At 49.3% G+C, this 24,128-nt stretch overlaps 3 protein-coding genes and 1 long non-coding RNA gene across 9 annotated transcripts; 3 read left to right on the top strand and 1 right to left on the bottom strand.

The window, feature by feature from the left end:
• Window positions 1-128: 128 nt before the first annotated feature.
• Window positions 129-3,846, top strand: S100A1 (S100 calcium binding protein A1). The gene is made up of 3 exons (XM_011229039.3): window positions 129-253; window positions 2,251-2,403; window positions 3,523-3,846. The coding sequence occupies exons 2-3, from the start codon at window positions 2,263-2,265 to the stop codon at window positions 3,664-3,666; spliced, it is 285 nt and encodes a 94-aa protein (XP_011227341.1). The 5' UTR covers window positions 129-253; window positions 2,251-2,262; the 3' UTR covers window positions 3,667-3,846.
• A 991-nt stretch (window positions 3,847-4,837) lies between these two features.
• Window positions 4,838-13,923, top strand: CHTOP (chromatin target of PRMT1). Of its 4 annotated transcripts, none has more exons than XM_011229046.3 (6): window positions 4,840-5,129; window positions 5,741-5,822; window positions 7,155-7,308; window positions 9,853-10,036; window positions 10,835-10,972; window positions 12,625-13,923. In XM_011229046.3, the coding sequence occupies exons 2-6, from the start codon at window positions 5,758-5,760 to the stop codon at window positions 12,828-12,830; spliced, it is 747 nt and encodes a 248-aa protein (XP_011227348.1). In that variant the 5' UTR covers window positions 4,840-5,129; window positions 5,741-5,757; the 3' UTR covers window positions 12,831-13,923. The 4 variants fall into 4 exon arrangements, with proteins under 4 accessions (XP_019658635.1, XP_019658634.1, XP_011227348.1 ...); XM_002922506.4 differs by having other exon boundaries at window positions 4,841-5,129; window positions 9,850-10,036; XM_019803076.2 differs by lacking the exon at window positions 10,835-10,972 and having other exon boundaries at window positions 4,838-5,129.
• Window positions 13,924-17,703: 3,780 nt separating this feature from the next.
• Window positions 17,704-22,182, bottom strand: LOC117803510. Of its 2 annotated transcripts, none has more exons than XR_004627486.1 (3): window positions 22,046-22,182; window positions 21,279-21,371; window positions 17,704-17,902 (listed from the first exon to the last, which is right to left on the bottom strand). It is a non-coding gene; the product is annotated as an uncharacterized LOC117803510 (long non-coding RNA). The 2 variants fall into 2 exon arrangements; XR_004627487.1 differs by having other exon boundaries at window positions 21,284-21,371.
• Window positions 22,182-24,026, top strand: SNAPIN (SNAP associated protein). 2 transcript variants are annotated; one of them, XM_002922537.3, is made up of 4 exons: window positions 22,182-22,366; window positions 22,577-22,623; window positions 22,873-22,991; window positions 23,459-24,026. In XM_002922537.3, the coding sequence occupies exons 1-4, from the start codon at window positions 22,224-22,226 to the stop codon at window positions 23,558-23,560; spliced, it is 411 nt and encodes a 136-aa protein (XP_002922583.3). In that variant the 5' UTR covers window positions 22,182-22,223; the 3' UTR covers window positions 23,561-24,026. The 2 variants fall into 2 exon arrangements, with proteins under 2 accessions (XP_002922583.3, XP_034523471.1); XM_034667580.1 differs by having other exon boundaries at window positions 22,182-22,462.
• Window positions 24,027-24,128: the final 102 nt, after the last annotated feature.

Below are 24,128 nucleotides of genomic sequence, written 5' to 3'. Positions count from 1 at the left end.
TGGGGAGGCAACTGAGGCTGGACAAGAGGACACAGGGCAGCCTGTTCTAGCCCAGGAGACAGAGGGCGCCTCTGTCCACTCCTGGCCCCTTGCCCCACTGGGTGTCTGTCTGTGAAGGGGTGGAGCCGGTGGGAAGGGGGGGTCAGTGGGGGAAGGACTGAAGACAGGTCTCCCCACACAGCTCCCCCGGCTACATTTGCAGACTCTCGTCTGTCTGTCCAGAACCCGCTCCTGCCTCAGGTCCAGGCTGAAAGTGAGTATCGTGGGCCATCTGTGCTAGGTCTCTGCGGTGGCCAGCTTGGGGGAAAGGGGACTTCAGCGGGGCTCCAAAAGTCTGGGAACAATAGCATCGTGCTGCACTGAGGGTCTGGGAGGAGTTCGAGTGACAGCAGTTTGGGATTTGGGGGAGACAAGGTTTGGACAGTAGTGTAGGGAAGCAAGTGAAGGTCAGAGGCAGGTCTGTGGTGTTCCTCTGAGAATGAAGAAGCCAGTGGGGAGCCCAGCCACCAAACTTCCAGGAGATCAAGCCCTCCTCCCACAGAGCCCTCAGGGTACCATCCCAAAGCTCCCTCATCTCCCAGGTGCTGAGGAAGGGAGCCAGCTCCCACCTTGCTTTCAGCTGGGTAAGTCTAACAAAGCAAATGGAACTGTTGCTTCTATGCCCACCCCCACCACCACCCCATGTTGCCAGGAGCTCGGGTCCCAAGGAAGTCTGGGGGTAGCAGAGCATGGACCATGTGAGATCAGAGGAGGGGGTATTAGGGTACTGTACCCACTCCCAACTCTCCTTTCACGTGCCCTTCCCTTTCTCCTCCCTTTCTTGGCCCAGACTTCCAGACTCCTCTTTCCTTCAAGTCTTTCCCTTTGTTTTCCTGTCTGCCTCATTCCTGACAAAGTCCTCTCCAAACGGCTGCTCAAGGGCCCCAGGCAACCTCTAAGTGCCCCTCCTGGATGGAGCCAATAATGGAGCCACCAACAGCCCTCCCTCACAAACACCCTTATCCCTTCCATCAGCCCCGGCTTGGGTTCCATCTCCCCATGTCTCTGTGACAACTGCTTCTCATGTCCAGAGTTCAGGTGACACTCACAAGGTTCCCATTGTAAAGGTGGAATGTCATTTGATCAGGGCCCATTGTTCAGCCCCCCAGGCCTGAGGAAGGACAAGGACACCTGATCTAAGACACCTGAGCTGTCCCCAGAGGCTGTGGAGGGGATGACCATCCCAAGGCCAAAAGAGAGAGGCCTGCCAGCGTGGCAGTCCCCGCTCCTCCACGAACCCCTCCATTTTTCTCTTCTTCTCTCCAGCTCCTTGAATTCAGGGGACATCCTCAGCCTTTTGTCTCCAACACATATCAGACCCATTCTCTCACTGCCACTGTCCTCACATCATCCAGGCTGGGCCTAGGCGGGGGAGTGGGCAGCAGCAGGGACAAGGCCCCAGAGCTCTCCTCTTTCCCTCGCTGGGAGCCCTGGCTCTGGGGAAAGGCTGGGTCATTCCTTTCGCCCTTCCCACCATCACCCAATGGAAGGCCTGATCCTGCAGAGAAGTAAGAGGAACCACACTAGAGGTGACGGAGGCGTACCCAGGGAAGCTGAAGTGACCTGTTCAGGAGAGAGCAGAGTTGAAGGACCAAAAGAGGCCCCAGTCTGCTGACAGGAAGCTCAGAGGCAGTGAGATCCCCCTCCCCGGGAAGCCTTGGGCCAGCCACTCTGGCTGCCACTCTCTCCATCAGGCTGGCTGAGGGCACCAGACTGACTCCTTGCTACGGGTAGACAGCAGAGTCACGGCTCTGGAGAATGCAGCCCACCATGCTCAGCGGCAGAGCTTAGCTGTGCTAGGCAGGCAAGGCAGGGTAAAAATAGAGTCAGAGGAAGCCTGGCAGTGTCCTGTGACCATCCCCGCCTGCCTGCCCCACCCTCCTCAGTGTCCACCCAGGCAGCCAGGAGCCTGCAGAGGCCACTGCAGGCCTCAAGAGCCAGCCCAGCTCCAGCTGCTCTACCTCCATGGCCCCAATTCCTGACTCCCTCTGGCTGGGCTATGGATTGAGCGACACAGAGAACAAGCCTGGATTTAGGCCTGTTTGGGTTCCCACATCATAAAGTCTCAGTGAGAGATAAATTGCAATGTGGCTCTAGTCTCATGGCGATTTCAGGTGAGGGACCAGGGCCAGGTCTGAGGGCTCCCCTCTCCTCAACCCCAGATACCCTGAGCATGGTGCCCAACTTACTTCCATGGTGGGGGGTGGGTAGGTGAGCTGCGCGATGGGCTCTGAGCTGGAGACAGCGATGGAGACTCTCATCAATGTGTTCCATGCCCACTCGGGCAAGGAGGGAGACAAGTACAAGCTGAGCAAGAAGGAGCTAAAAGAGCTGCTGCAGACTGAGCTCTCCGGCTTCCTGGACGTGAGCACAGAGTGGGGGTACAGGGTGGAATGGGTGAGGGGTGGAGGAACAACCGGGGACCTCTCTACCATCTTCCTACCCCACCCCAACTCAGTCCAATCATTTTCTTCTCTCAGACTTCTCCCTGGATTTTTCTGGGCTCCCCTACTTCTCCTGGTTCAAGACAAAATACCCTAATTTGTTAATCACCTGTTAAGTGCTAGGACCCATGCAGATGCTTCATTAAAGAAGGCTCACAGTCTGGAAGGGAAAGACTGACACACAAAAGTAAACTACGAACACCAGGAAGTGACCTGTTCAGGAGAGAGCAGAGTTGAAGGACCAGAAGAGGCCCCAGTCTGCTGACCGGAAGCTCAGAGGCAGTTAGATCCCCCTCCCCAGGAAACCTTGGGCCAGCCACTTAGGAACTACACAGAGCTTTAACAGAATTGCCGGGAAGGACGTCGGACAGTGCTAACCTAACTGAAGTGGGCTTCTCCCAAGAGGTGGCACTTGAGCCGTGCATTTCCATTGGAATATTATTAGGGTCAATGTAGACATTTTAGGAGGTATCTGCATGAACAAAAGCCTGGAAGAAAGAACATGGAGCACGCTCAGTAGTTTTGACCAGACTGAAGGATGCAGAAAAGTAGGCTGCAAATGCTGACAGGGGCCCTATAATAAAGAAGCCAGTAGAAAGTACACAAGCTTTGAGGTTTCATCAGGCCTGGGCTCCAATTCTGACCCTGCCGCTTTCCAGCTGTGTGACTTGGGCACATGATTTAGCCACCAACTGTTAATTTGCTTATTCTCTAGTATGGGAATAATGAAGCCTACCTCATACTATTTGTGTTAGAATTAACAGTTTTACAAGCCAATCCCTGTAAAGCTTCTGTAGGCACTCAACACATGGTAATCAATGCTGTTATTACTTGGCCTTGTTAAGGGGTTTATTCTGTAAGTGACAGGAGGCCACAAGTGTTAGTTTTAAGGAGGGCCTCACAACAGTCCCATAATTAGCTGTAGTTCTGCCTCTTGCTCATCGCTGCCTCCTTCCTCCCACTCTACCAACCCCCTTGCCCCTGATTCAGTACTATTCATTTCTCTATATACCCACCCCTCCATCTCCTCCCTCCACAGGCCCAGAAGGATGCAGATGCTGTGGACAAGGTGATGAAAGAGCTAGACGAGAATGGAGATGGGGAAGTGGACTTCCAGGAGTATGTGGTGCTGGTGGCTGCCCTCACAGTGGCCTGTAACAACTTTTTCTGGGAGAACAGTTGAGCAGACAGCCCCAGTGGGCAGCGCCCTTCCCCTTCCCCCTGCTTCCCCCTCACCCCACTTTTCCCTCCCTACACTCCTACCCTTGCCCACCCTCCACCAAGGGCGCAAGAGTAGTGGGCCAAGCCTGCAACTCATCTTTCATTAAAGTCTCTTCTCTGGCCAGCTGCTGTCTGTCTCCTTTGGGGTCTGGAACTGAGTGAGAAAGTCAAGGTTCCTCACTCCCAATTCAGGAATGCTCAAGGCCCAGAAAAGTAGATGTTCAAAGTTCCAGCTGCAAAGACAGAAGAATTTCCCTTCAGTCTGCAAAAAATATTTACTGAGGACCTACCATGTTCTAGATATTGTGTAGGAACTGGGGATGTAGCGGTGCACAAAACAAACACGACCCTTACCCTCCCACAGGTAAAGTCCAGTAAAGATGCCAGACCATTAAACACGCACATACAGACACACGCACACACAAATTCTAGGAAGAAAACGAAAGGATCGTGGTGCACGTGTATGCAGAAGGGTTGAAGATGTGTTCATTCACTCATTCCTCAAACATCTGAGTATTTTTATGTGTACCCAGATATAAGAAAAATCCTCTGTAGGTCTGCATCAAAACGCACATGACTTGCAGATGGGGAGGGCATGGAAGGGGGAGCAGGGACACAAAGGCACCCCCATAGGGATTTAACAATATTCAGGACGAGAAAAATAGACACAGGCATTGGTGACTGGCACAGGACCACCCAGGCCTTGGCTGGGGCGTCTATGGCTCTCCACAACTCGGAGAGAGCCCGCGTCCAGCACCGGGGCCCAGGTCCTCGGGAAGAAGCACCGAGGCAAACCCAGCGTACAGAGCTGTAGATGGTCGCCCTTAGCCTGGGCGGGGCGCCACGAGGAAAGACAAACATCTTTCTCCCGGAGATCAAAATGCTCTCCGGGGTCCAGGTTACAACCACCCTGTCTAGACCGAGAACATCCCCGAGCACTAACCGCGCGCACTGGCCACGCCCCCCGTGGGCGGGGCGGAGTGTAACTCAGCCCTCGCCTTTGCTAAGCCCCCGCCTTCTCCCTAGGGCTCCGCCCCAAACTCCGCGCAGGCGTAGCGCTCATCTTCTCCCCCACCCAGCTGTGCGCGGGTCTGGCGTCGGACGTAATTGCGTCGACGCCATTTTAGCCGGTCCCACTCGGCTCTGGGCGTGGCGGCCATTTTGTTTTGGACACCAAGCGGGAGGAGGAGACGGCGGCGGCGGCGGCTGTGGTGGCACCGACGCAGGGCAGGAAAGGGCAGGCCGGGCGAGCAGGCGCACCGGCCGACCAGACAGCCGGCCGGCAACAACGAGCTAACCTAGCAACCTACTGCTTACACCTCTGACCAACCGCCCACCAGGTCAACTCAGGTTCGCCGGGCCCCGGCCCGCGCGCCGCAGCCGTGGTGGCAGCCCCGGGAGGCGCCCTGGCGTCCGTTTCCTTCGGTGCGTTTCCGTGGCGAGGAGGAGCGGCGGGGCGGCACGGCGGGCCCCGGGGGGCGGAGCCGGCGGCGGCGGCGGCCCTGACAGGGATGTGGCGGCGTCCGGGCGGGGTCCCGAGGCCTCCCCCTCGACGGTGGCGCCGAAAGTCGTTTTTGACAAGGTGCTGCCTGCATCTTGTGTCGAGGTCGGGGGCGCTCAGTGCTGGCTGCGCGTGAGGAGCAGCGGGGCCTTCATCCCGCCCCCTCGGCTGACCTCAGGCCTCACCGCGGAGATGGGGTTCGCTTGGGGGGAGGGGTGGATCCGGGTGTCTGTGTTTCTGAAAACCCCTCGCAGCCAAGGCTGGAAAGGACGACTCCGAATTACAGGCCAAACTTAGCTTCCCGTAGCTTGCCCTGGTCTGCCATTCTAGGGTTAGGGCAGGTGTTTTCGGCCCTGCGGCCTAGAAGTCGGTTAATTTGCGGTACCGGTGCTATGAACGGAAGCACCCAGACGGGGTTTCGTGGGACCTTCAGTAGTCACCGATACAGGCCTTTTGTTTTCATTCATTGCTGGGCCGGGCGTAGAACTGGGGCTCCTTGCTCTGATTTGCTTATTCTGCTTATTGTCCTTTGTAGATTCTCGGGATTTGAAGATGGCTGCACAGTCAGCGCCGAAAGTTGTGCTAAAAAGCACCACCAAGATGTCTCTAAATGAGCGGTGAGGCAGCCAACAGCAACTTCAGCTCGTTCATAAGAAAACATTACTTAACTTGGCCCTGGGGTCCAATGCACAAAAACCAATTTTAAACTAAATACCAACAGAAGGCTACAGACCTCTGTTTTTAGTTGCATCTTATGTGGTACACAAAACAAATTGGGCGGTTGTTTCAAAACCCCTTATCAGTAGATTTTTATGTTAAGCTGTCTGAGATACTTGTCTGGTGGGATGTATTTTAAAAAAGACTCCTCACATCCTCCCTCTTCTTCATATTTTTTTACATTGATACAGGGGTGGTGCAGCTCGGTAGCATGGTACCTTGGCTGCAGAAGGCTTGCTGCCCCGTCCAAGGCCAGCAGTGTTGTGTCTGGCCTGTAAGAGGCAGGTAGCAAGCTGTGGATATGTCCGAAGGCCCTTGAATGCCGTTCTTGGGCCTTGTAAGAGGCACTTGCTTTGCTCCATTTCTCTTTCTTTCAATTCTGCTTTTAGTTTGTTTTTGTGTTAGATTCTTTTGCAGTTAAGTGTTTTTCTTTTTTGTGCCATTAAGCTTATTTGACAGGAATAACAGAGGAGTGTCTTCACAAGCTGTTAAGCGATGAAAAGTAATCTGATTTTCTCAGAAGTAATCACTTGGAGTTAGGAAAAGTAGTCATTTAAAACTAAGAAGAGTTAAAGTACTTAAAGCAGTTTCTATCTCTGAGAGCTCTTTATTGAGAGCCTTTGACCAGTGATTTTATTTAGTTGATGTCAGACCCCTGAAAGATTCACTTGATGTTTTTGCCTTTTCTGAAGCATATGTGCTTCTTATCTCTTAGGGTATGATATACCGATTCTCCATATTTACATGTTACTAAGTGAACAAATACATCAGAAAGTAAGATACACTCCTATAATTTATATGGGTGTACTATTTCCATGGGCTGTGAAGGTGCTCTAGTCCTTCCTTATATTTGCCCTACAATGCACCCTCAGTTTCCCCCAAGATTTTGGCTTTCTTTGTTTGTCTTTGAAACTACATTTTCTGTCTTTTGTTGTCATCATATCTGCTTACTGCGTGTTTTTCATACTTTCCACCTCTTAAAAGCCATTACCTGAGCCCTTGTTACCACTTTTGATTGAATGTGCTGCACTTAGCTGCATTTCTAAGTTTCTGATTCTTGCAAGTTTGTGGAAGCAGAGGAGTCTTTAACCCACATCAGCCTTGATCTAAGTGTACCACTTTACTTAAAGTTCGTGGGATCTGGAGCTCCTGGTCTAGCAAGCCATGAAAATGCCAATAAATGTTTTGTAATAAAGCTTTTATTTAAACATCCATTCTGTTCGACCTTGAAGCTTTACTAATATGCTGAAGAACAAACAGCCGATGCCGGTGAACATTCGGGCTTCGATGCAGCAACAGCAGCAGCTAGCCAGTGCCAGAAACAGAAGACTGGCCCAGCAGATGGAGAATAGACCCTCTGTCCAGGCAGCATTAAAACTTAAGCAGGTGAGAGGATGGGTCTTAATGCTCCAGAAGCAGCTGGTGATCTCTATCAGACAGTCCACTGAGGCTGTCAGGACGTGAAGGATGATTACAAGGCGGCTCAGGGCAAAAGCAGAAACTTCTCTGCAGGAAAGAGAAGTTCAGAGAATTCCCATTTTAGCAGGTACCAATAAGTAACTTTTTGTTGTCTTTCTCTTTTAGGTAGTTTGCCATCAGTGTAGCCTGTTTCTCTGTTATCAATGAGTATTAATCTCTTTTTTTCCTGATCCTTTGCCCATAAAGTAGATTCACTGGAGTTTACCACAAAGAAATTTTGGATGACCTTCGGAAAATCCTTTATTTATTCCGTGTTAAATGCCTTAAAAATGAGGGAAATAATTTTATTCTTTCTCCCCCAGCGCAGGAAACCTGAACAGCCCTAGCCAGAGATTTCCAGTGCTAAAATACAGAAAGAGTAGGGTGAGCTTCATCTCCACAACACCTAAGTTTTGTCAGTAAAATAGAGTGAGAGCATTGAATAATTAAAGAATTAGTGGGTTCTCTTTCAAACTTCCAGTAAGAGATAATCCTTATTCAGACCTGAAATAAAACCTGCTCTTTATTATTCATAGACTTTATATGCAAGTCCGGACAGTGGCTGTGGAAGGATATGTCCAAGCTGTGGCTGGGCGTCTGGAGGGCGATGCCATGCAACTGTAAGGACTTTAACTGGTAGCACTGCATGGCTGTGCCTAAATTCAGCAGTTAAATATAACACCCTCCCACCCCCACCCTGAACTGTTGGGCTCACTGACCAAAAATAAACAAGGCCTTCTGCTTCAGCTACCTTAAGCCTTGGAGTTCTGTATTTGTCCCTGACTCTGGAAAGCAGTAAAAAGGGCCCCATCATTTTCCAAGAGTAGCTATTATAAATTGCTGAAGATAAGTCTCTGACACGTCATTCCAAAGGACCTTTCTAGAAGCAGCTTTCAATATAGGCTGGGCAGAAAGTAGCCTCTGGAGTGGAGCTGTCAGATAGAACTTTCCACAGTGAAGTTCTCCAGATATGGTAACCACTATCCATGACTGACTGTTGAGCACTCAGAATGTGGCTACTGTGACTGAGGGGCTTTTTAAATTTTATTTACTTGTAATTTAAATAGCCACATGTGGCTAGTGGCTACCTTAGCATACAGCACAGCTCTGGAGTGAAAACTAGATGGTATCGTGACATCTTTAAGCTTGCCAACTGCATTAGAGACCACTGTTGCTGGCAACAAAGGATTAGGAAGGGAGAACTTCTGAGCACTGTGCATTCTTCTCTGAAGCACGGATTTTGGGAGAATATACTCAGGATCATCAAACAGAAGGGATTTGTAGAAGGAAGTTCTGACCTAATTGTGTGCTGTCAGGGGAGTAATGCGACAGGCCTTTAAGATTGGTTTTGCGAAGGTGTATAATGTTCAGAGCCTGTCCCTCTGATCGGAGCAGTTTATTCTCTTTTGCTAGAAGGCTAATAATAATAACTCACAGCATGTGGTTGCAACAAAAAGTCACTGGTAGCCAATTACAGGTGAAGCCTGGGGATACACAGAGTTTATTTTCATTCATATTGACTGATGACTTTATAGGAAAATGGGTTTGCTGGGGCCTTGATTGTGTTCAAGGCTACACAGTCACCTTTTCCTTTGAAGCAATTTAATTCGCTGAGATGTGGTCTTAATAGTTTCTCTTTGAGGGACAGATTATTGAAAATCTCCCATTAGTGGAGTGTCCTTAATACGGCCCTGAGTTTTGTGATTGTAGGTCACCTGTCTAAATTCTAATGCAAGTTAGCTTTCTCTCTGGAAATACATTTGAGTGTTTTGAATTAAAGGTTATTGTACTGGCTTAATGGAGCTCTTTGCAAGGGGAGATGTGGAATGAATAGTGATTTAAGAAATGTAAGGAAAGGAGGTTTGACTTTCTTGTGTTTATTTACATCTTAAGGTAAAAAGTGGACCGTCTGGAGATAGATACTCAGAGGAAAAATGGAACACACTGGCCTCTTTGACTGAAAAATCAGATCTTGTTTTTAAGTGACAAGAATTCAAATGAACTTATAATTTAAAATATTTCCCAGAGTGTGATGAACTTCCTATGGTGTTTGAGTAAGCCTTTGAAGACAGTGGTAGTCCTTGGGCAAGTATGATCAAATCGTATCATTGTCAACCTGTGGTTCAAAAACAGCAGAATCCAGGATTTGAAACGGAGTCCTTACTAAAACCTAAGTTCCAAGGAGTGGTGTATGGCTTCTGTAGCCAAACTAGTGAGGTAATTTGTATTGATGCCAGTGTCACGGGACCGTATTTAGCTTTCGTAATGGCTCTGGATCAGAATTCTGCTTTTTATACACCATGTCCTGAGGCAAAGGCTAGTTTCTGGTTTAGGATCTTTGTGACATGTACGGCAGGTTTATCTCCCTACACACAGCCATCTCACTTGCTTCTTTTCTCTGCACTTTGAGTTGTTGAATCCCACTGGAATGCTTTTTTGATCTCAATCCCCCAACACCTTTTCTTCCAGAAGAGCTTAAAGCAGCGCCTGGGTAAAAGTAACATCCAGGCACGGTTAGGCCGACCCATAGGGACCCTGGCCAGGGGAGCAATCGGAGGACGAGGCCTGCCCATAATCCAGAGAGGCTTACCCCGAGGAGGACTACGTGGGGGACGTGCCACCAGAACCCTGCTTAGGGGCGGGATGTCGCTCCGAGGTCAGTGCTGTGTACCTGATAATTACCGGGCCTACCCCTCCCTTTTCTCTTGGGCTGCTTATGGACACATTTGTTTTAACATCTTGAAGCCTGAATTTGTATTAATATAATTAATAACTTTTGAAATCACATATTTTTAATAGTGCTGCATGTCTTTTCTCAATACCATTCCCTTTCTGATAATGTGCAATGGTGAGAGGCTATGACCTGCATTATGACAGGTAATTCATGTCATCTCCATTCCGTCTAAACACCCTGCTGCTGCTTGAATCAAAGCACATGCAAGTTCTAGAAGTAAGTCAGATCTAAGAAATATTTGGTCCCTTGGCCTGTATCTTAACTAACCATCTCTTTGCTAGTGAAACACACAGTTATGTTTGGAAAAGAGAAGACAAGTTGACCCATAGCTACATGTTACATTTTGGGCACTGTTACACTGTTCCCTGTGGTGTTCTTGTCCCTTGTAAGAATGTATTGAGAGCAGGAACCCTGTCATTTATTTTTAAATCTACCGTAATGCTAGGCACTTAACTGATTATTCAACAGATATTTATTGTATGTACTTACTAATTGATTTAATTCCCAGCTTTTTCCAAAAATGGGTTTGTGGTCAGATTTGTTGAATTGATTGAATAAAGAGCAGTTTGATCTGTTCACGCTTGCTGTACAGCTTGCCCCACCCAACCTAAAAATTAACTGAATTAACTCTCATTTAACCCTCACCGCCTTCCTTTGGTTAGAGTCTACTTTGTCTCTCTTGGATTTACCTGCATATACATTGTATGCCTCCTCTCCAAGGTCAAAACCTGCTCCGAGGTGGACGAGCCGTAGCTCCCCGAATGGGCTTAAGAAGAGGTGGTGTTCGAGGTCGTGGAGGTCCTGGGAGAGGGGGCCTAGGGCGTGGAGCTATGGGTCGTGGCGGAATCGGTGGTAGAGGTTAGTCAGCTACCAACTTCAGAGAATAGCTCCCCCTTATTTCTCTCCCTTCAAAACTCAGAGCCACCTTCCTGCACAGCTTCAAGTCATAGACAGGCTTATTTGTTTGTCTTGTTTTGTTTTTTGAAACTGGCTTATTTTCTAAATTCACATGCTGGTAGTGTGAAAAGTCTATCATGGGTTGTCTAAGAGCCAGTCAGGTACATGTCAGAGCCAGATTATATTCAGTCTTTTTCCAGGTTCCTCGACATTTAAATCATATTGTTAAAATGACAAGATGGTCAGTTTGAGGTTTTACCTTTCTCTATCCCTGCCCCACCACCACACACCCCATCCCATAGCTCAAAACCCCGCTTTGAGTGTAAGAATAAAGAAGAGGGAGATGTACAGAAGTACAGAAATAAAGCTGAGTTAAAAAGGATGATGAGATTGGATCTGGATATTGACTTCGAAGCCAAGTAAAGTTAAGGTAAAGTTGAGTCTACAGGAAATCAGAGATGACTTTTTTTTTAATCAAGGTAGAAAGCAAGAAGGTACCGTGTCAGTTAACTGACAGACTCTTGTTGATGATGTTACCTTTGAGACTTAGCGATACTTGTCTTGTGACCTCATGACCCAGATGGAAAAGAATTTAATGGTGTTGCTGTCGTTAATCCAAATTTCATGGGAGTTTCTGATTTTAGAACTTAGTGGAAAACTCTCAACAACACCTGTCCAGGGGGTAGAAAATCTATTCCTGTAGCCCTGTGTATATCTGCTTTGGTCCTTTTATTAGTGTTTGGCAGGTCTTCCATAATTTATGACCTTGAAGTTGCCAAAGGATAATAACTTAGGAAATCCAATAGCCAAGGACTTGTTTTCTTCTCTCCCATTATATTGTTGGCTTAATAAGTGAAGTATAGCTAGTTTGGGTTTCAGGATGAAATAGCACATTTCCAAATTATCTCGACCTGGTTTCTGAGAGAGCATCACAGGGCTGGGGGAGTCTAAAGTAGCTTTTCAGAAAGCTGCATAAGTTTTATTACGTGAATTGAAACCACCTCTCAGATCACCATAATTATAAGGTGACTAGATTCTGAGATGGAATTGGCTGGGACTACTCTAAATATATTCCCTGTCTTCTCACTTTGTTCCTATGTCATGATAATTCCTCAGTCTCCCGATGTGGACTCAGCTCATTAGGTTTAATAAGTTTGAGGAGAGATGAGCTAATTTTCCAGAAAGATCTTCAGTTTAAAAACTTACTTTAAAAACTGTCTAGCCCTATACCCCTGTTCTCTGTGCCCTTGTTACTTCAACTCCCTTTCTTACTAAGTGGGGTTATCTATAATGTATTTTAATTATGAACTTACAGTGGGTCTCAAGCTTGAGATATTTTCTTTGTTTTAGGAGAGGTTAAGATTGTCAGTTATTTTCCCTTTGTCAAGAGAATAAGTCTTTAGCATTTAGAGATGAGCATGTAAACAGGGATTCATTATGTGTGCTTTCCATGTGTTGCTTTCTACCCAATGTGTTTCCTGTTTTTCCAGATTTCTCCTCTTTGCCCTGCCCTTTCAGCCTTTCTCAGCTAGGCCCCACTGCTCTGAGGGGCATTTGCCATAACACCCATTAAACCTACTTGTAACTGTCTCTTTTTTTTCCCCTTGGGCCAGGTCGGGGTATGATAGGTCGGGGAAGAGGGGGCTTTGGAGGTCGAGGCCGAGGCCGTGGCCGAGGGAGAGGTGCCCTCACTCGCCCTGTACTGACCAAGGAGCAGCTGGACAACCAGTTGGATGCATACATGTCGAAAACAAAAGGACACCTGGATGCCGAGTTGGATGCCTACATGGCACAAACAGATCCAGAAACCAATGATTGAAATCTGCCCACCCTTCTGTGAGAGACTCTTGTTCAAAAGTCACCACATCTGTAAATAACCTTGAGATAACAGATGGAGAAGAAACCTGATTGATGCTGGAAGGACCTATCACAATAGGCTGTGGACTTACTTGCCACCAGTTTGTGCATTTAGTGTGTTCCTTTTACTTTTTTGATACTGTGTTGTATGAAACCCTTTTTTCCTCTGACTTGGATTTGTTTTGTTGTGTTGGGGTCCCCCCCCCAATCGCTCTGACTTCTCTTTGAACGTGAATGTGGTGGCCTTGTGGCTGGAACACCCTCATCCCACCTCTGCCTCCCTTCATCTGTCATATGCTCTGATGTTCTAACATTTCCTCTCGTCATCTCTGTGTCCCCATGAAAAAAAGCCCCAGAAAGAGCCCATCAGTGTTCCTTCCTGATGCCTAGGTTTCTGAGAGATGGTTTAGTTCTACATGATCTTAAATAGCCTCTTAGAAGTGTTTAGAAAACGTGGAGCTCAAAAATGAGTTCTGCCACATTGATACATTAGTAAGTTAGGGACACTGACATAGCCACAGGGCCACAAAACAGGTTACACATAACTCTTCTGATTTGATTAAAGTTACTTCTGTGTACACTGACACCACATAACGAGTGTGCTGGGTTGGGTGTCTGCACTTTCTACCCTGAAAGGAGATGTATAAACTTTGCTCTTGGCTTTTTATCATGTCCAAAGAGCTATTGGGTTGTCTTACACCTTCAGTAGAGAGGAAATTGCAGTTTGGTTTGGCAGATGCTTCAGAGAGAGGGATAGAATGATGGCAGATACCTTTTAGGAGTCAGAAGATACCCGTGCTGGAATGCTATTGTCCTTACATTCATCCCAAACCAGTCCTGGGCTTCTCCGTTGACTTTGTTTGGCCCTCTTATTTCCCTTTGAAGGTTTCAGTTCAACCATATTCTGTCAGCTGTTCAGTTTTCAGTAGAATCTTGTATTTCTGGTTCATCATAACAAGAAATTGTTCTCAAATCTAGTCAGGACTTTTTCTTTTGTTGGGTTCCTTGAAATGCTATGGTCACTATAACAATATCTTGACCTTCCCCTTGTGGAATTCAGAGTCCTTTTCTTCATAGGTGTATTAAAATCCGGTGGGGGGCAGGCAGAGATGGGGCTTTGAGCCAGAAAGTGAAGAATGTGCCCTCTGAGTAAGCCTGGAAGAAAGGAGACTAATCGCACAGAGTAATGTTCTGGCTTGTTGGGCCCAGGGGAAGCTCCAGCGTAATGATCTGGCGATATTCTGGGCCTTGGCGCTGGTTTCTCTTTTCCCCTGTGCTGTGGGAAAACACCACCTCCAACCAAACCAGTTGCCAGATACATGGTACCCTAAATTGTTGGGTGGTGTGTGTGGCATGCTGGGAAGGAATTTGGTTAAGACGGCCTGGACTTGAATCCTATCTGTATGATTGGGCTTAGCCTCTGGCTTGTGAGGCAAGCGGTTTAGTCCTAAGAAAAGTGACATTGAGAAGACCAGGTGGTGGTAGAGGACAGAACCATGCTTTCTAAAAATCCTGATGTTTCTGTGCTATGATCACTTCTCTCTATTAAAAATGGAGTATGAGGCCGTGTGATTGGAAGGGGTTTTTATTTGGGCAAGGCCAGTTGTAAGGAGAGCCCCTTAGGTAGACTGCAGGCTCTGGTCAGCCCCCAAGACTTGTGAGGGAGGTGCTGTTTGGCAGTGGACCGTGCACCCTTTGCAAACACGTCACTGGTTACAACAGGCACTTGCCAGGACACCTTTGGGAAGAAGGAAAGGAAAGTGCATGGTGAGTAGGTCCCTCACCCTCGAAACTCAGCTTTGCATGATCCATCTCTCTTAGGTTATTCCCCAGTCCTTTCCCTGAGTAGCAGGTGCATGCCCCCAAATTGGACATTCATTTTAGAGCACAAGGGGGGAGGTGGAGAACCCCAAGCACACACCCCATGGTGGAGCCCAATGCCAGACTTGATTCCAGGACCCTGAGATTACGACCTGAGCTGAAACCGAGTTGGATGCGTAACCAACTGAGCCACCCAGGTGCCCCAATCTGGTGGCTTTTGAACCACTTCCCCTGCGCAACCCCCACCTGTAATCCATTGAGCTCCTCTTAAGATTTACAGAGGGTTTTGAGGCCTATGTGAGGAAAAGAACATGGGTGGAGGGGGGGCAGCTGAAATGACCCACACACCTCTATGCCCATGTCACCCCTTCTTTTACTTGCAGATAGCCCCACATACTTTGGGCAAGGTTTCAGGTTAAAAAAATGTTGAGGGAGATGGGAAATGGGAGAGCAGGACACTGGAATGGTGGCGTTGAGCCTCACCGCACTGCCCTCCAGTTCACTGAAGGAATTCACTTGGGAGGTTGCTTTCAGGACAGAGTCCTGAATGTTTCCACCCCCTGCGCTAGAGAAAGGGGGTGTGTTCTGCTGAGTGTGGTTCAGCTTCTCCCTCATAGGTCAGCCTCGTCTAGCCCAGACACACATCCCCTGTCCCAGGGTTCTTCAGCCCCACTGTCCTGCTCCTTTTGCCCACAGGTGGCTATCAGGAGGACCTGCCCCATGTCCTCTGCACACATCTCTTACATGGGCCCAGCTTGCAGTGGGGTGAGCTAATAAGACCAGGTTGGGGCTGCCATTTTCAGCATCTGTGTGAATCTGTGAACCCTGAGTTAGTTGTAGGGTGGAGGTCTGCTTTGAAGGTCCCAGTGCACCCTCCACTATAACCATCCTACCTCATGAGGGAGCTCATTCCCAGTGGTGGGCACAAGGAACACCCCTACCAGTCTCAGGCCCTCCAGGCCTTCCTGCTGCTCACTACAGCTTTCAGCAGGTCCTGAGCCCTGTGCCCACTTTTGCCACCCTTGGTCCCAGCTGAGTGTCCAGGGTAGAGGAGACAAGGAGATTAAGCCCAGTTCCTCGGTCAGCCTTTCACTCATTCAACCACCATCTGCCAAGGGCTTGCCAAGCAGACACTGACAAGGTGTGGTTTGTTAGGAGGGTTAGGGCCCCAGCTGGCTCAGTGCAACGTGTGACTCTTGACCTCAGTGTTGTAAGTTCAAGCCCCACTTTGGGTGTAGAGATTATTTTTTGAAAAATTTTAAAAGGGAGTCTTGGGACTGCAGAGAAGAAATTGGTGAGCTGGACTGTGAAAGTCAAGGGACAGTTTGGGGTGCCTGGGTGGTTCAGTGGGTTAAGCATCTGACTTTTTTTTTTTTTTTAAGATTTTATTTGACAGCACAAGCAGGGGGAGTGGCAGGCAGAGGGAGAAGCAGGCTCCCCGCTGAGCAGGGAGCCTGATGCGGGGCTCAATCCCAGGACCCTGAAATCATGACCCGAGCCGAAGACAGACGCCTAACCGACTGAGCTACCCAGGTGCCCCAAGCATCTGACTTTTGATCTCAGCGCAGGTCTTAATCAGGGTCATGAGTTCAAGCCCCGCATTGGGCTCCACACTGGGCCTGGAGCCTACTTAAAAGTCAAGGGTAAGTTTGACAGAGAAGGAGGAAGAATCTCCCAAGTACAGGGAACGACAAATATAAAGGTACAGAGGCCTAAATGTGTATTGCATGCTGGGAGTGAGTGTTCAGTGGGCCTCCAAGCTAGGGTGGGAGACACACCTGACAAGATCAGGTGCCCCAGAGCCTGTCTGCTAAAGAACTTGGGCTTCATGCTTCGGGTGGTGGGGAGTCACTGAGGATTTTCAAGGGAGCCCATGCTGGTGGGAGGTGCAGATGGGTTAGCAGGAGCAATGGTGGAGGCTGGGAGATCCTCAGGGCTGTTGGGTTAGTGCAATCACTGGAGTGGGCCTGAACCTGGGTAGTGGCAGGGTGTCTGGGGAGAAGCCCACACCCTCAGCAGTTTCCACGCTATCTGTTGTCTGGTTGTTTGTCAGATGCGAGAAGGCAGTTGGGGCAGCGTGAGCAAGCCGCCAGAAGTAGGGCGTGTGTGACTTCCTGTTCCCCGTGATGACCCCATGACGTCTGATCTGGAACCAATGGCAGCATTGCTGCCCACCGTCCAGTCCAGCCTCCGTCATGCCTCCCACTCCCCAAGGTTCCAGGCCTCCAGGCAAGAGGGGCTGGCTGAGGATAGGGCCCCTGCCTCTGTAAGCCCAAAGAGCAGCACCTTCCTCCCCTCCTGGGGCTTCCTGGAGTCTCATCACATAGCTCCAGCAGCAGGGCTATGCCCAGACCAGCCCTGTAAGTGGGGCCTGAAAGGCTGTGACCTGGGACGAGGGCCTGGCTTGGCCTCTGTATCCCCTCTCCTCTTCCCATGGGCTGTCCCATCCATCCCTCTGAAGCCCAATACCTTTCCCACCGATTCCCCAGGCAATGTGGGAAGAGCAAGTGTGCCGTAGCCTCCACTTCCCTGGGCTCTAGGGACCTCTTAAGGATTCACTCCCTCCCCACAAACACAAAGTTGCCACAATGGGGCTGTATCATCTGATTTCTGACCCAGGACCATCTTCAGACACCGTCTCCAGCCTCTTAATAGGAATCTCCACACCTCCGGGCTCCTGATACTCTATCTCCCATTTTTACCTGATCATGCCGGTGGGAAAGATGTTCCAGGTGCCACTTGGCTGCGCTATACTCCTTCCTGGGTGGGCTCTCCAACCTGCACTGCACCCTGACTAGTAAGGGCCCTGACTGACCACATGGTCCAGGTGCAAAGGACAGCAGGACAGGGGGACCCCTGAGGGTGGAGACAGAGGCCGGGACAGCTCTAGGGCGTGTGATGGTGATAGCAGTCCTCAGTCATGGTCCTTTTACTGTGTAGGGCAGGCTGGCCCACGGGCCGGGTGTAGATAAGGCCCCAGGAAACCTCTTTAAAAGATTCACTTGATTCTCTATTTAAGTTCGATTTATTGGATTTCTTTACCCTTTAGTGTAAGATGACTATCGGCTTAAGATGTAAACATATCCATCGTGTGATCGTGTGGCTTATAATAAGATGCATTTAGCACGCCTGGGTAGCTCAGCTGGTTAAGCGCCCGCCTTCCGTTCACGTCATGATCCCAGCCAGCGTCCTGGGATCCAGCCCAGCATTGGGCTGGGCGGGGGGAAGGAACGAAGGAAGGAAGGAGGGAAGGAGGGAGGAAAGAAATCATTATTTGGTCTGGTCCTGGCACAGAACTCCTAAAACCTGGAAAATTCCCGTGATGCAAGAGCAATAAAGGGCCTTTTGTTGTGTTAATGTTGACTTTCCAAAATCCTCTAGTAGCTAAGGATGGTGGCTGGTTGCTAGGGGAACCAACCCCGTGTTGGGGGGTTGGAACTTCAGTCCCACCCACCTCCCCAACCTCCCCAACCTCCCGGGGAGAAGGGCTAGAGGTTCAGTCCGTCACCAGTGGCTAAGGAAGCAATCGTGCCTGGGTAAGAAAGGACGGGGTTCGGGGAGCCTCAGGGTTGGTGGGCGCATGGAGATTTGGGGAGAGTGGTGCGCCTGGAGGGCTTGGAAGCTCTGTGCTCCTCCCACGTGTTTACCCTCTGCATCTCTTGCAGCTGGCTGCTCCTGAGCTCTGTTCTTTCATAATAAACCGGCATTGTAGTAAGGAAGATGCTTCTCTGTGACCCGAGAGCCGCTACAGCAAATTAACTGAACCCAAGGAGGAGTGGTGGGAATCTCCAATCTATACCTGGTCAGCCAGAAGCAGAGGTGACAAGCTGGGCTTGCAACTGGTGTCTAAAGGGGCGGGGGGGCACCATGTACTTAAGTGTGGGATCTGATGCTACCTCCGGGGAGATAGTGCCAGAATTGAGTTGGATTCTCAGAACCCAAAAGACACAGGGCTGGGAGGTACGCACAGTTGAAGACCTATCTGGAAGTCTTAGGTGAAATGAGTTTTTCTAAAATGCCCTAAACCTTTATCCTTTGCATTTTAATCTCTTAAATTCTGCTTAAAACTGTTTAATGCACAGGCCCGAATGAAGTCACTTGCGCCAAGTCACCAAATCTGGGCTTCATACCAAACCTAATTGCAGTTTCAACCTCCCCCAGAAACATAGTCTTAACTTATCAGTCTGGAATTTTCTGGTCAGCACCAATAAGGCAATCTGTCACAAGGGCCCTCTCCATCTCCCCACCCCTCTCCAAGGAAGGTGAGGTTGTCCACGGGATAAGACCCCTCTGCCTTTCCCCCAAGGGAAGGTGACCTTGCCTGGAGCAATCCTTTCCTTTCTTTTACTAATTTTTTGCCCCACCCTCCTTCCTACAAAACCCTTCCATTTTGTGCAACTCCTCAGTGTTCCCCTCTCCTTGGCTTGATTTGTGAGTTACTTAATAAAGCCAATTAGATCTCGATTTATTTAGTTGAATTTTGTCTTTTAACAGGTTTTACAAAAACTCTGAAATTTGGTAACAGCTTGAAGGCCAGTGCTGACTCTATTCATTCTTTAAATGTTATCAAATTCAGGCATCATGGCACAAGTCCTTCAGTGAAGAAACCGCATCCCCCCTGCTTGCACTCTGTAACATAGCAGTGGCCCTCCAGTTCTTGGCTTTTCCACAGAGGCTGTAGGAGATGTAGGTGGTAAGAAGTGCCCTGTTCTCGGGGGCACCTGGGTGGCTCAATCAGTTAAACGTCTGCCTTTGGCTCAGATCAGAATCCCAGGGTCCTGGGATCAAACCCCATGTTGTCAGGTTCCCTACTGGGAGGGGGCTGCTTCTCCCTCTCTCTCTCTGCCCCTCTCCCTGCTCATGTGCACTCTCTCTCTCAAATTTTTTAAAAAAGAAATGAAAACCTGTCCGCTCTCCTCGGTTACCTGAGCGGTGCTTGGGTTGACCTGCCCCGTCCTTGCTGGTCCTGAGGCGGCTCTGCAAGGAGGAGCTGTGCGGGCTCAGGTGGTAAACCCCACCAGGCCCTTTGCCCAGCAGGCTAGGTGGGTGGGACAAGGGGGTGGTCACGGTTTTCAGAGGGTCCTGCTTGGGGGAGGGGAGACTACAACTGGGAAGGGGGCCCTGACAGTCAGGCCCAGGTAAGGGACAGGGATTTCCTCATCCTCCCAGTTTCTGTGAGTTCAGAACTTGGTTTAGGGACACCTAAATGCTTCAGTGGCAGAGTCTAAGAGGGCAGCACTGGGATGGGTGTGGAAAGGAGTAGAGGAAACAGTGAGGCCTGAGAGTCCAGCTTTTTTTTTTTCCCAACTGGTGCTTCTAGAGAGTTGCTGCCCCCACATGTCCCATGGGTGGGCTCCCTGGTCAGACCGTGATCTGGTTAGACTCCAGGACTCCTGCTTATTACAAAGGAGTCAGAAGCCGAAGGTCGAGTGCTGGCCTTGGCAGAGCCGAGGAGCGTGAGAAGGCCCCAGAGGCCTGTCCTTTTATCTTTCTAGTTTTCCCCCCATCTCCTCTCTCCTCTGAGGTTGCTACCTGGATTTCCCCAGAAATGAAATTCCTTTAGAGAATGTGCTTTCAGTTTGTTAAAGAGCAAAAATTCAAATGAGTAAATTTGAAGATCTAATTGGCTTTATTACGTAATTCACAAATCAAGCAAGGAGAGGGGAACACTGAGGAGTTGCACAAAATGGAAGGGTTTTGTAGGAAGGAGGGTGGGGCAAAAAGATAATAGTAAAAGAAAGGAAAGGATTGCTCCAGGCAAGGTCACCTTCCCTTGCGGGAAAGGCAGAGGGGTCCTTTCCTCCAAATGACCTCACCTTCCTAGAGGAGGGGTGGGGAGATGGAGAGGGCCCTTGTGACAGATTGCCTTATTGGTGCTGACCAGAAAATTCCTGACTGACCAGTTAAGACTACATTTCTGGGGGAGGTTGAAACTGCAATTAGGTTTGGTATAAAGCCCAGATCTGCTGACTTGGCCTGACATAAACGACCCCATGTTGGGCTGTTGGTTTTCTTTCAACAGACCCTTGCCTGGTCTCTCTTACAGAGGTATCCGAGAAACCGTGGAAAGATGAATTCTAAAGTCCCTTTCTGAAAAAAAAATAAAATCTTTCAAGGGCGCCTGGCTGGCTCAGTTGGTGGAGCATGAAGACTCTCGATCTTGGGGTGGTGAGTTCAAGACCCACGTTGGAGGTAGAGTTTACTTTAAAAATAAATAGATAGATAGATAGATGATAGATAGATAGATAGATAGATAGATAGATAGATAGATAGATAGAGGCACCTTGGTGGCTAGATAGATAGATAGATAGATAGATAGATAGAGGCACCTTGGTGGCTCAGTTGATTAAGTGTCTGCCTTTGCTCAGGTCATGATCCCAGGGTTCTGGGATCCAGTTCTGCTCAGTGGGGAGCCTGCTTCTCCCTCTGCCTGCCACTCCCTATGCTTGTGCTCTCTGTCAAATAAATAAAATCTTAAAAACAGAACAAAAAACACTTCCTCTTTTATTCCTGAGGATGAAGCTCAAGGCTTCTGGTGCCATGTATCTCGGGGGACCCCTTTACCCTCCAGGAGAAATTCTACACACACCTTACCCGACGGCCACGGGACTACAAGCCGCTGGAACACTCTAGAGCTTAAGAGACTGTACTTCGTGTTGAGATTCAACAAGACATGTAAACTCTGGAAAGCAATGAAAAACAACAAAACTAAGGAAACTTTTTGAAGGAATGAAAATATGGAAACATATGTAGGTTGTAAATGTTGCTTTACTGTGGCAAACTACACATAAAACTTACCACTTCAACTATTTTTAAGTGTACAGTTAAGTGACATTAAGTAAATTCACATTACCGTGTCCTCATTACTCATCTCTAGAACTTTTTAATCATCCCATACTGAAACTCTACCCATTAAACAGTAATTCCCCTGGCAACCCTGTTCTGATAGAGACCTAAACCACATTTCATCTCCATGAATTTGACTGCTCTAATAACCAGACATAATCTGTCCTTCTGCTCCGCTTATTTCACTCAGCATAGTCTCCAAGGCTCGTCCACATGGTGGCATGTATCAGAATTTCATTCCCTTTTAAGACTTAATAATATTCCTATGAAGTTTTGTAGACACTATAGAGACATTAAAAAGTACTCTCTCCAAGTCAGAAATACGAGACTACATATATTATAAATACAATCTGGTTAGCACGGGAGGGCTAAGCGCAACCGGCGAGACAAGCATTTTCCACCTTTGCAGAACACCAAAGATAACCGCCCCCAAAATAGCACCTCCCAGCCAACCGCCCCCAAAATAGCGCCTCCCAGCCCCGCGGAGGTCTGGAGACGCCCCCCAAACACCTCCTCTCCGGGGCCTCCAAGGAACTGCAGCTCGGCTCCGCCCCGCCCGGCCCGCCCCCGGTCGCGGAGACTCTGGGTCCAGTCGGCAGCTCCCGGGCGTCCCCTGGTGGCGCACTTCAGCGCGACTCCAGTTCCCGGCGGCCCGCGCGGCACGCTCCCGGCGGAAGGGCTGCTCGTGATGGCGGCGGCTGGTTCCGCCGCTGTGTCCGGGGCAGGGACGCCAGTGGCGGGTCCCGCAGGCCGCGACCTCTTCGCCGAGGGGCTTCTCGAGTTCCTGCGACCCGCTGTGCAGCAGCTGGACTCTCACGTCCACGCCGTCAGGTCCGAGAGGGGCGAGGCGGGGCCGCTCCTCGGGGGAGACGGGACCTGTGCCGGAAGGGGCGAGGCCTGTGCCGGAAGGGGCGGCCGGCCGGGCGGGTGAGCTGGAAGCCGGGGTTAGTAGGCCCTTCTCCCGGCATTTGGGGACTCCCTGGGGGGCTGGGGTTTTCGAGTCCCATTAACTAACAGTGTGTGCCTCTTACCTCTTTGCAGAGAGAGCCAGGTAGAGCTACGAGAACAAATTGACAACCTAGCTACTGGTGAGTAAGCACCCCGTAGACCAGCGACACTGCAACGCGCTTTTAGGGCCTCATGTTTAGCGGAGCTCGGCGTAGGTTTCGCTCGTATGCTTGCAGGGCTGCAGGGCTGCAGTGGGTTCCTGCTTTCATGAGTTTTTAGTAGTCGGCCCACGCGGGTGCAGGCGTGTTTGCATCCTTCACCATCCTGCTCTCCCTACGAACATGAAGGGAACCATTAGGTGTTAGCTGCTCCTTCCTTCCATCCCCCAGAACTATGCCGAATCAATGAGGATCAGAAAGTGGCCCTGGACCTGGACCCCTACGTGAAGAAGCTACTTAATGCCCGGCGGCGGGTTGTCTTGGTCAACAACATTCTACAGAATGCGCAGGTAAAATAATTCCCTGCCAGGATGTCCTCAGGGACATCCCGAAGTCCCCAACGCAATGAAAGAAAGGGAGTTGTCAACTAGTGTCGGGTGTAATAGAACTTTGTACTCAGTACATTCTTAAATTCCTTAGAAGACTGACATTGAGAGGGGCGCCTGGGTGGCACAGCGGTTAAGCGTCTGCCTTCGGCTCAGGGCGTGATCCCGGCGTTGTGGGATCGAGCCCCACGTCAGGCTCCTCTGCTGTGAGCCTGCTTCTTCCTCTCCCACTCCCCCTGCTTGTGTTCCCTCTCTCGCTGGCTGTCTCTATCTCTGTCAAATAAAAAAAAAAAAACTTTAAAAAAAAAAAAAAAAAAAAAAAAGAAGACTGACATTGAGACGGAGCAAGCCCAAGGTATCTTCCCGCAACTAGTCGACAGGGAGTGCTGAAGCCTTTCAAAGAAGTTATGATTCCAAATCTTGTCTCGTAGGAACGGCTGAGGCGACTAAACCACAGCGTGGCCAAGGAAACAGCCCGCAGGAGGGCAATGCTCGATTCCGGAGTTTACCCTCCTGGTTCCCCCAGCAAGTAACAGGCCAAGAGATGGGACCCATACATGGCCTCAGAGTAGCACAAGTACTGTTCCCCAGCTGCCTCGTTTCCTCCGGGACTCCCTGTAGACCTTGGGATATCAAAAAGGCAGCCCAGCTGTTTCTGTTTGAAGCACTTAAGTCTTACCCGTTTATATGGGGGCCCAAAGAAACCTGTGTACAGCAGGACTAATGATCCCAAAGGATTTATTATGGCTCTTGCTTCCAAGAATGAGCTGAGGCCTCTACACACCCAAGACCCAACTCCTTTACCTTCAGGCCTAGTTCTGTTCTTCTGTTGCATGTCCGCTGCTTGTGACTTTGTGTACAGAGGATTTGGAGAAGGGGGCAGACAAAGTCAAGGTAATGACTTCTACCTTTTGTTGATTGCCCTTGGCTTGTATAATATAGTAGCAGTACTGCTAGAACCATTTAATTCAATAAATGCTTAAACAGTGTTCTAGTTTACTCTGGTACATAGAAAGGTTCCAAGAGTCTTTGTACTTTAATTCAAATATAGCTTCAAATTGTGATCTAGTGTTTACAATGAAAAGATATCAAGTATCATTT

The sequence above is a fragment of the Ailuropoda melanoleuca genome, chromosome 8 (genome assembly GCF_002007445.2).
Source record: "Ailuropoda melanoleuca isolate Jingjing chromosome 8, ASM200744v2, whole genome shotgun sequence".
In the NCBI taxonomy this organism is placed as follows: domain Eukaryota; kingdom Metazoa; phylum Chordata; class Mammalia; order Carnivora; family Ursidae; genus Ailuropoda; species Ailuropoda melanoleuca.
The sequence above is the reverse complement of the archived record's forward strand: the minus strand, read 5'-3'. Positions and strand labels throughout refer to the sequence as shown.

Coding starts and splice junctions, on each gene's coding strand:
- S100A1 (XM_011229039.3), top strand. CDS start 2,263: ATGGGCTCTGAGCTGGAGACAGCGATGGAGACTCTCATCAATGTGTTC. Junction 2,404..3,522: donor AGCTCTCCGGCTTCCTGGAC/GTGAGCACAGAG, acceptor CTCCCTCCACAG/GCCCAGAAGGATGCAGATGC.
- CHTOP (XM_002922506.4), top strand. CDS start 5,758: ATGGCTGCACAGTCAGCGCCGAAAGTTGTGCTAAAAAGCACCACCAAG. Junction 5,823..7,154: donor AAGATGTCTCTAAATGAGCG/GTGAGGCAGCCA, acceptor TCGACCTTGAAG/CTTTACTAATATGCTGAAGA. Junction 10,973..12,624: donor TGGCGGAATCGGTGGTAGAG/GTTAGTCAGCTA, acceptor CCCTTGGGCCAG/GTCGGGGTATGATAGGTCGG.
- SNAPIN (XM_034667580.1), top strand. CDS start 22,224: ATGGCGGCGGCTGGTTCCGCCGCTGTGTCCGGGGCAGGGACGCCAGTG. Junction 22,624..22,872: donor AATTGACAACCTAGCTACTG/GTGAGTAAGCAC, acceptor TCCATCCCCCAG/AACTATGCCGAATCAATGAG. Junction 22,992..23,458: donor ACATTCTACAGAATGCGCAG/GTAAAATAATTC, acceptor CTTGTCTCGTAG/GAACGGCTGAGGCGACTAAA.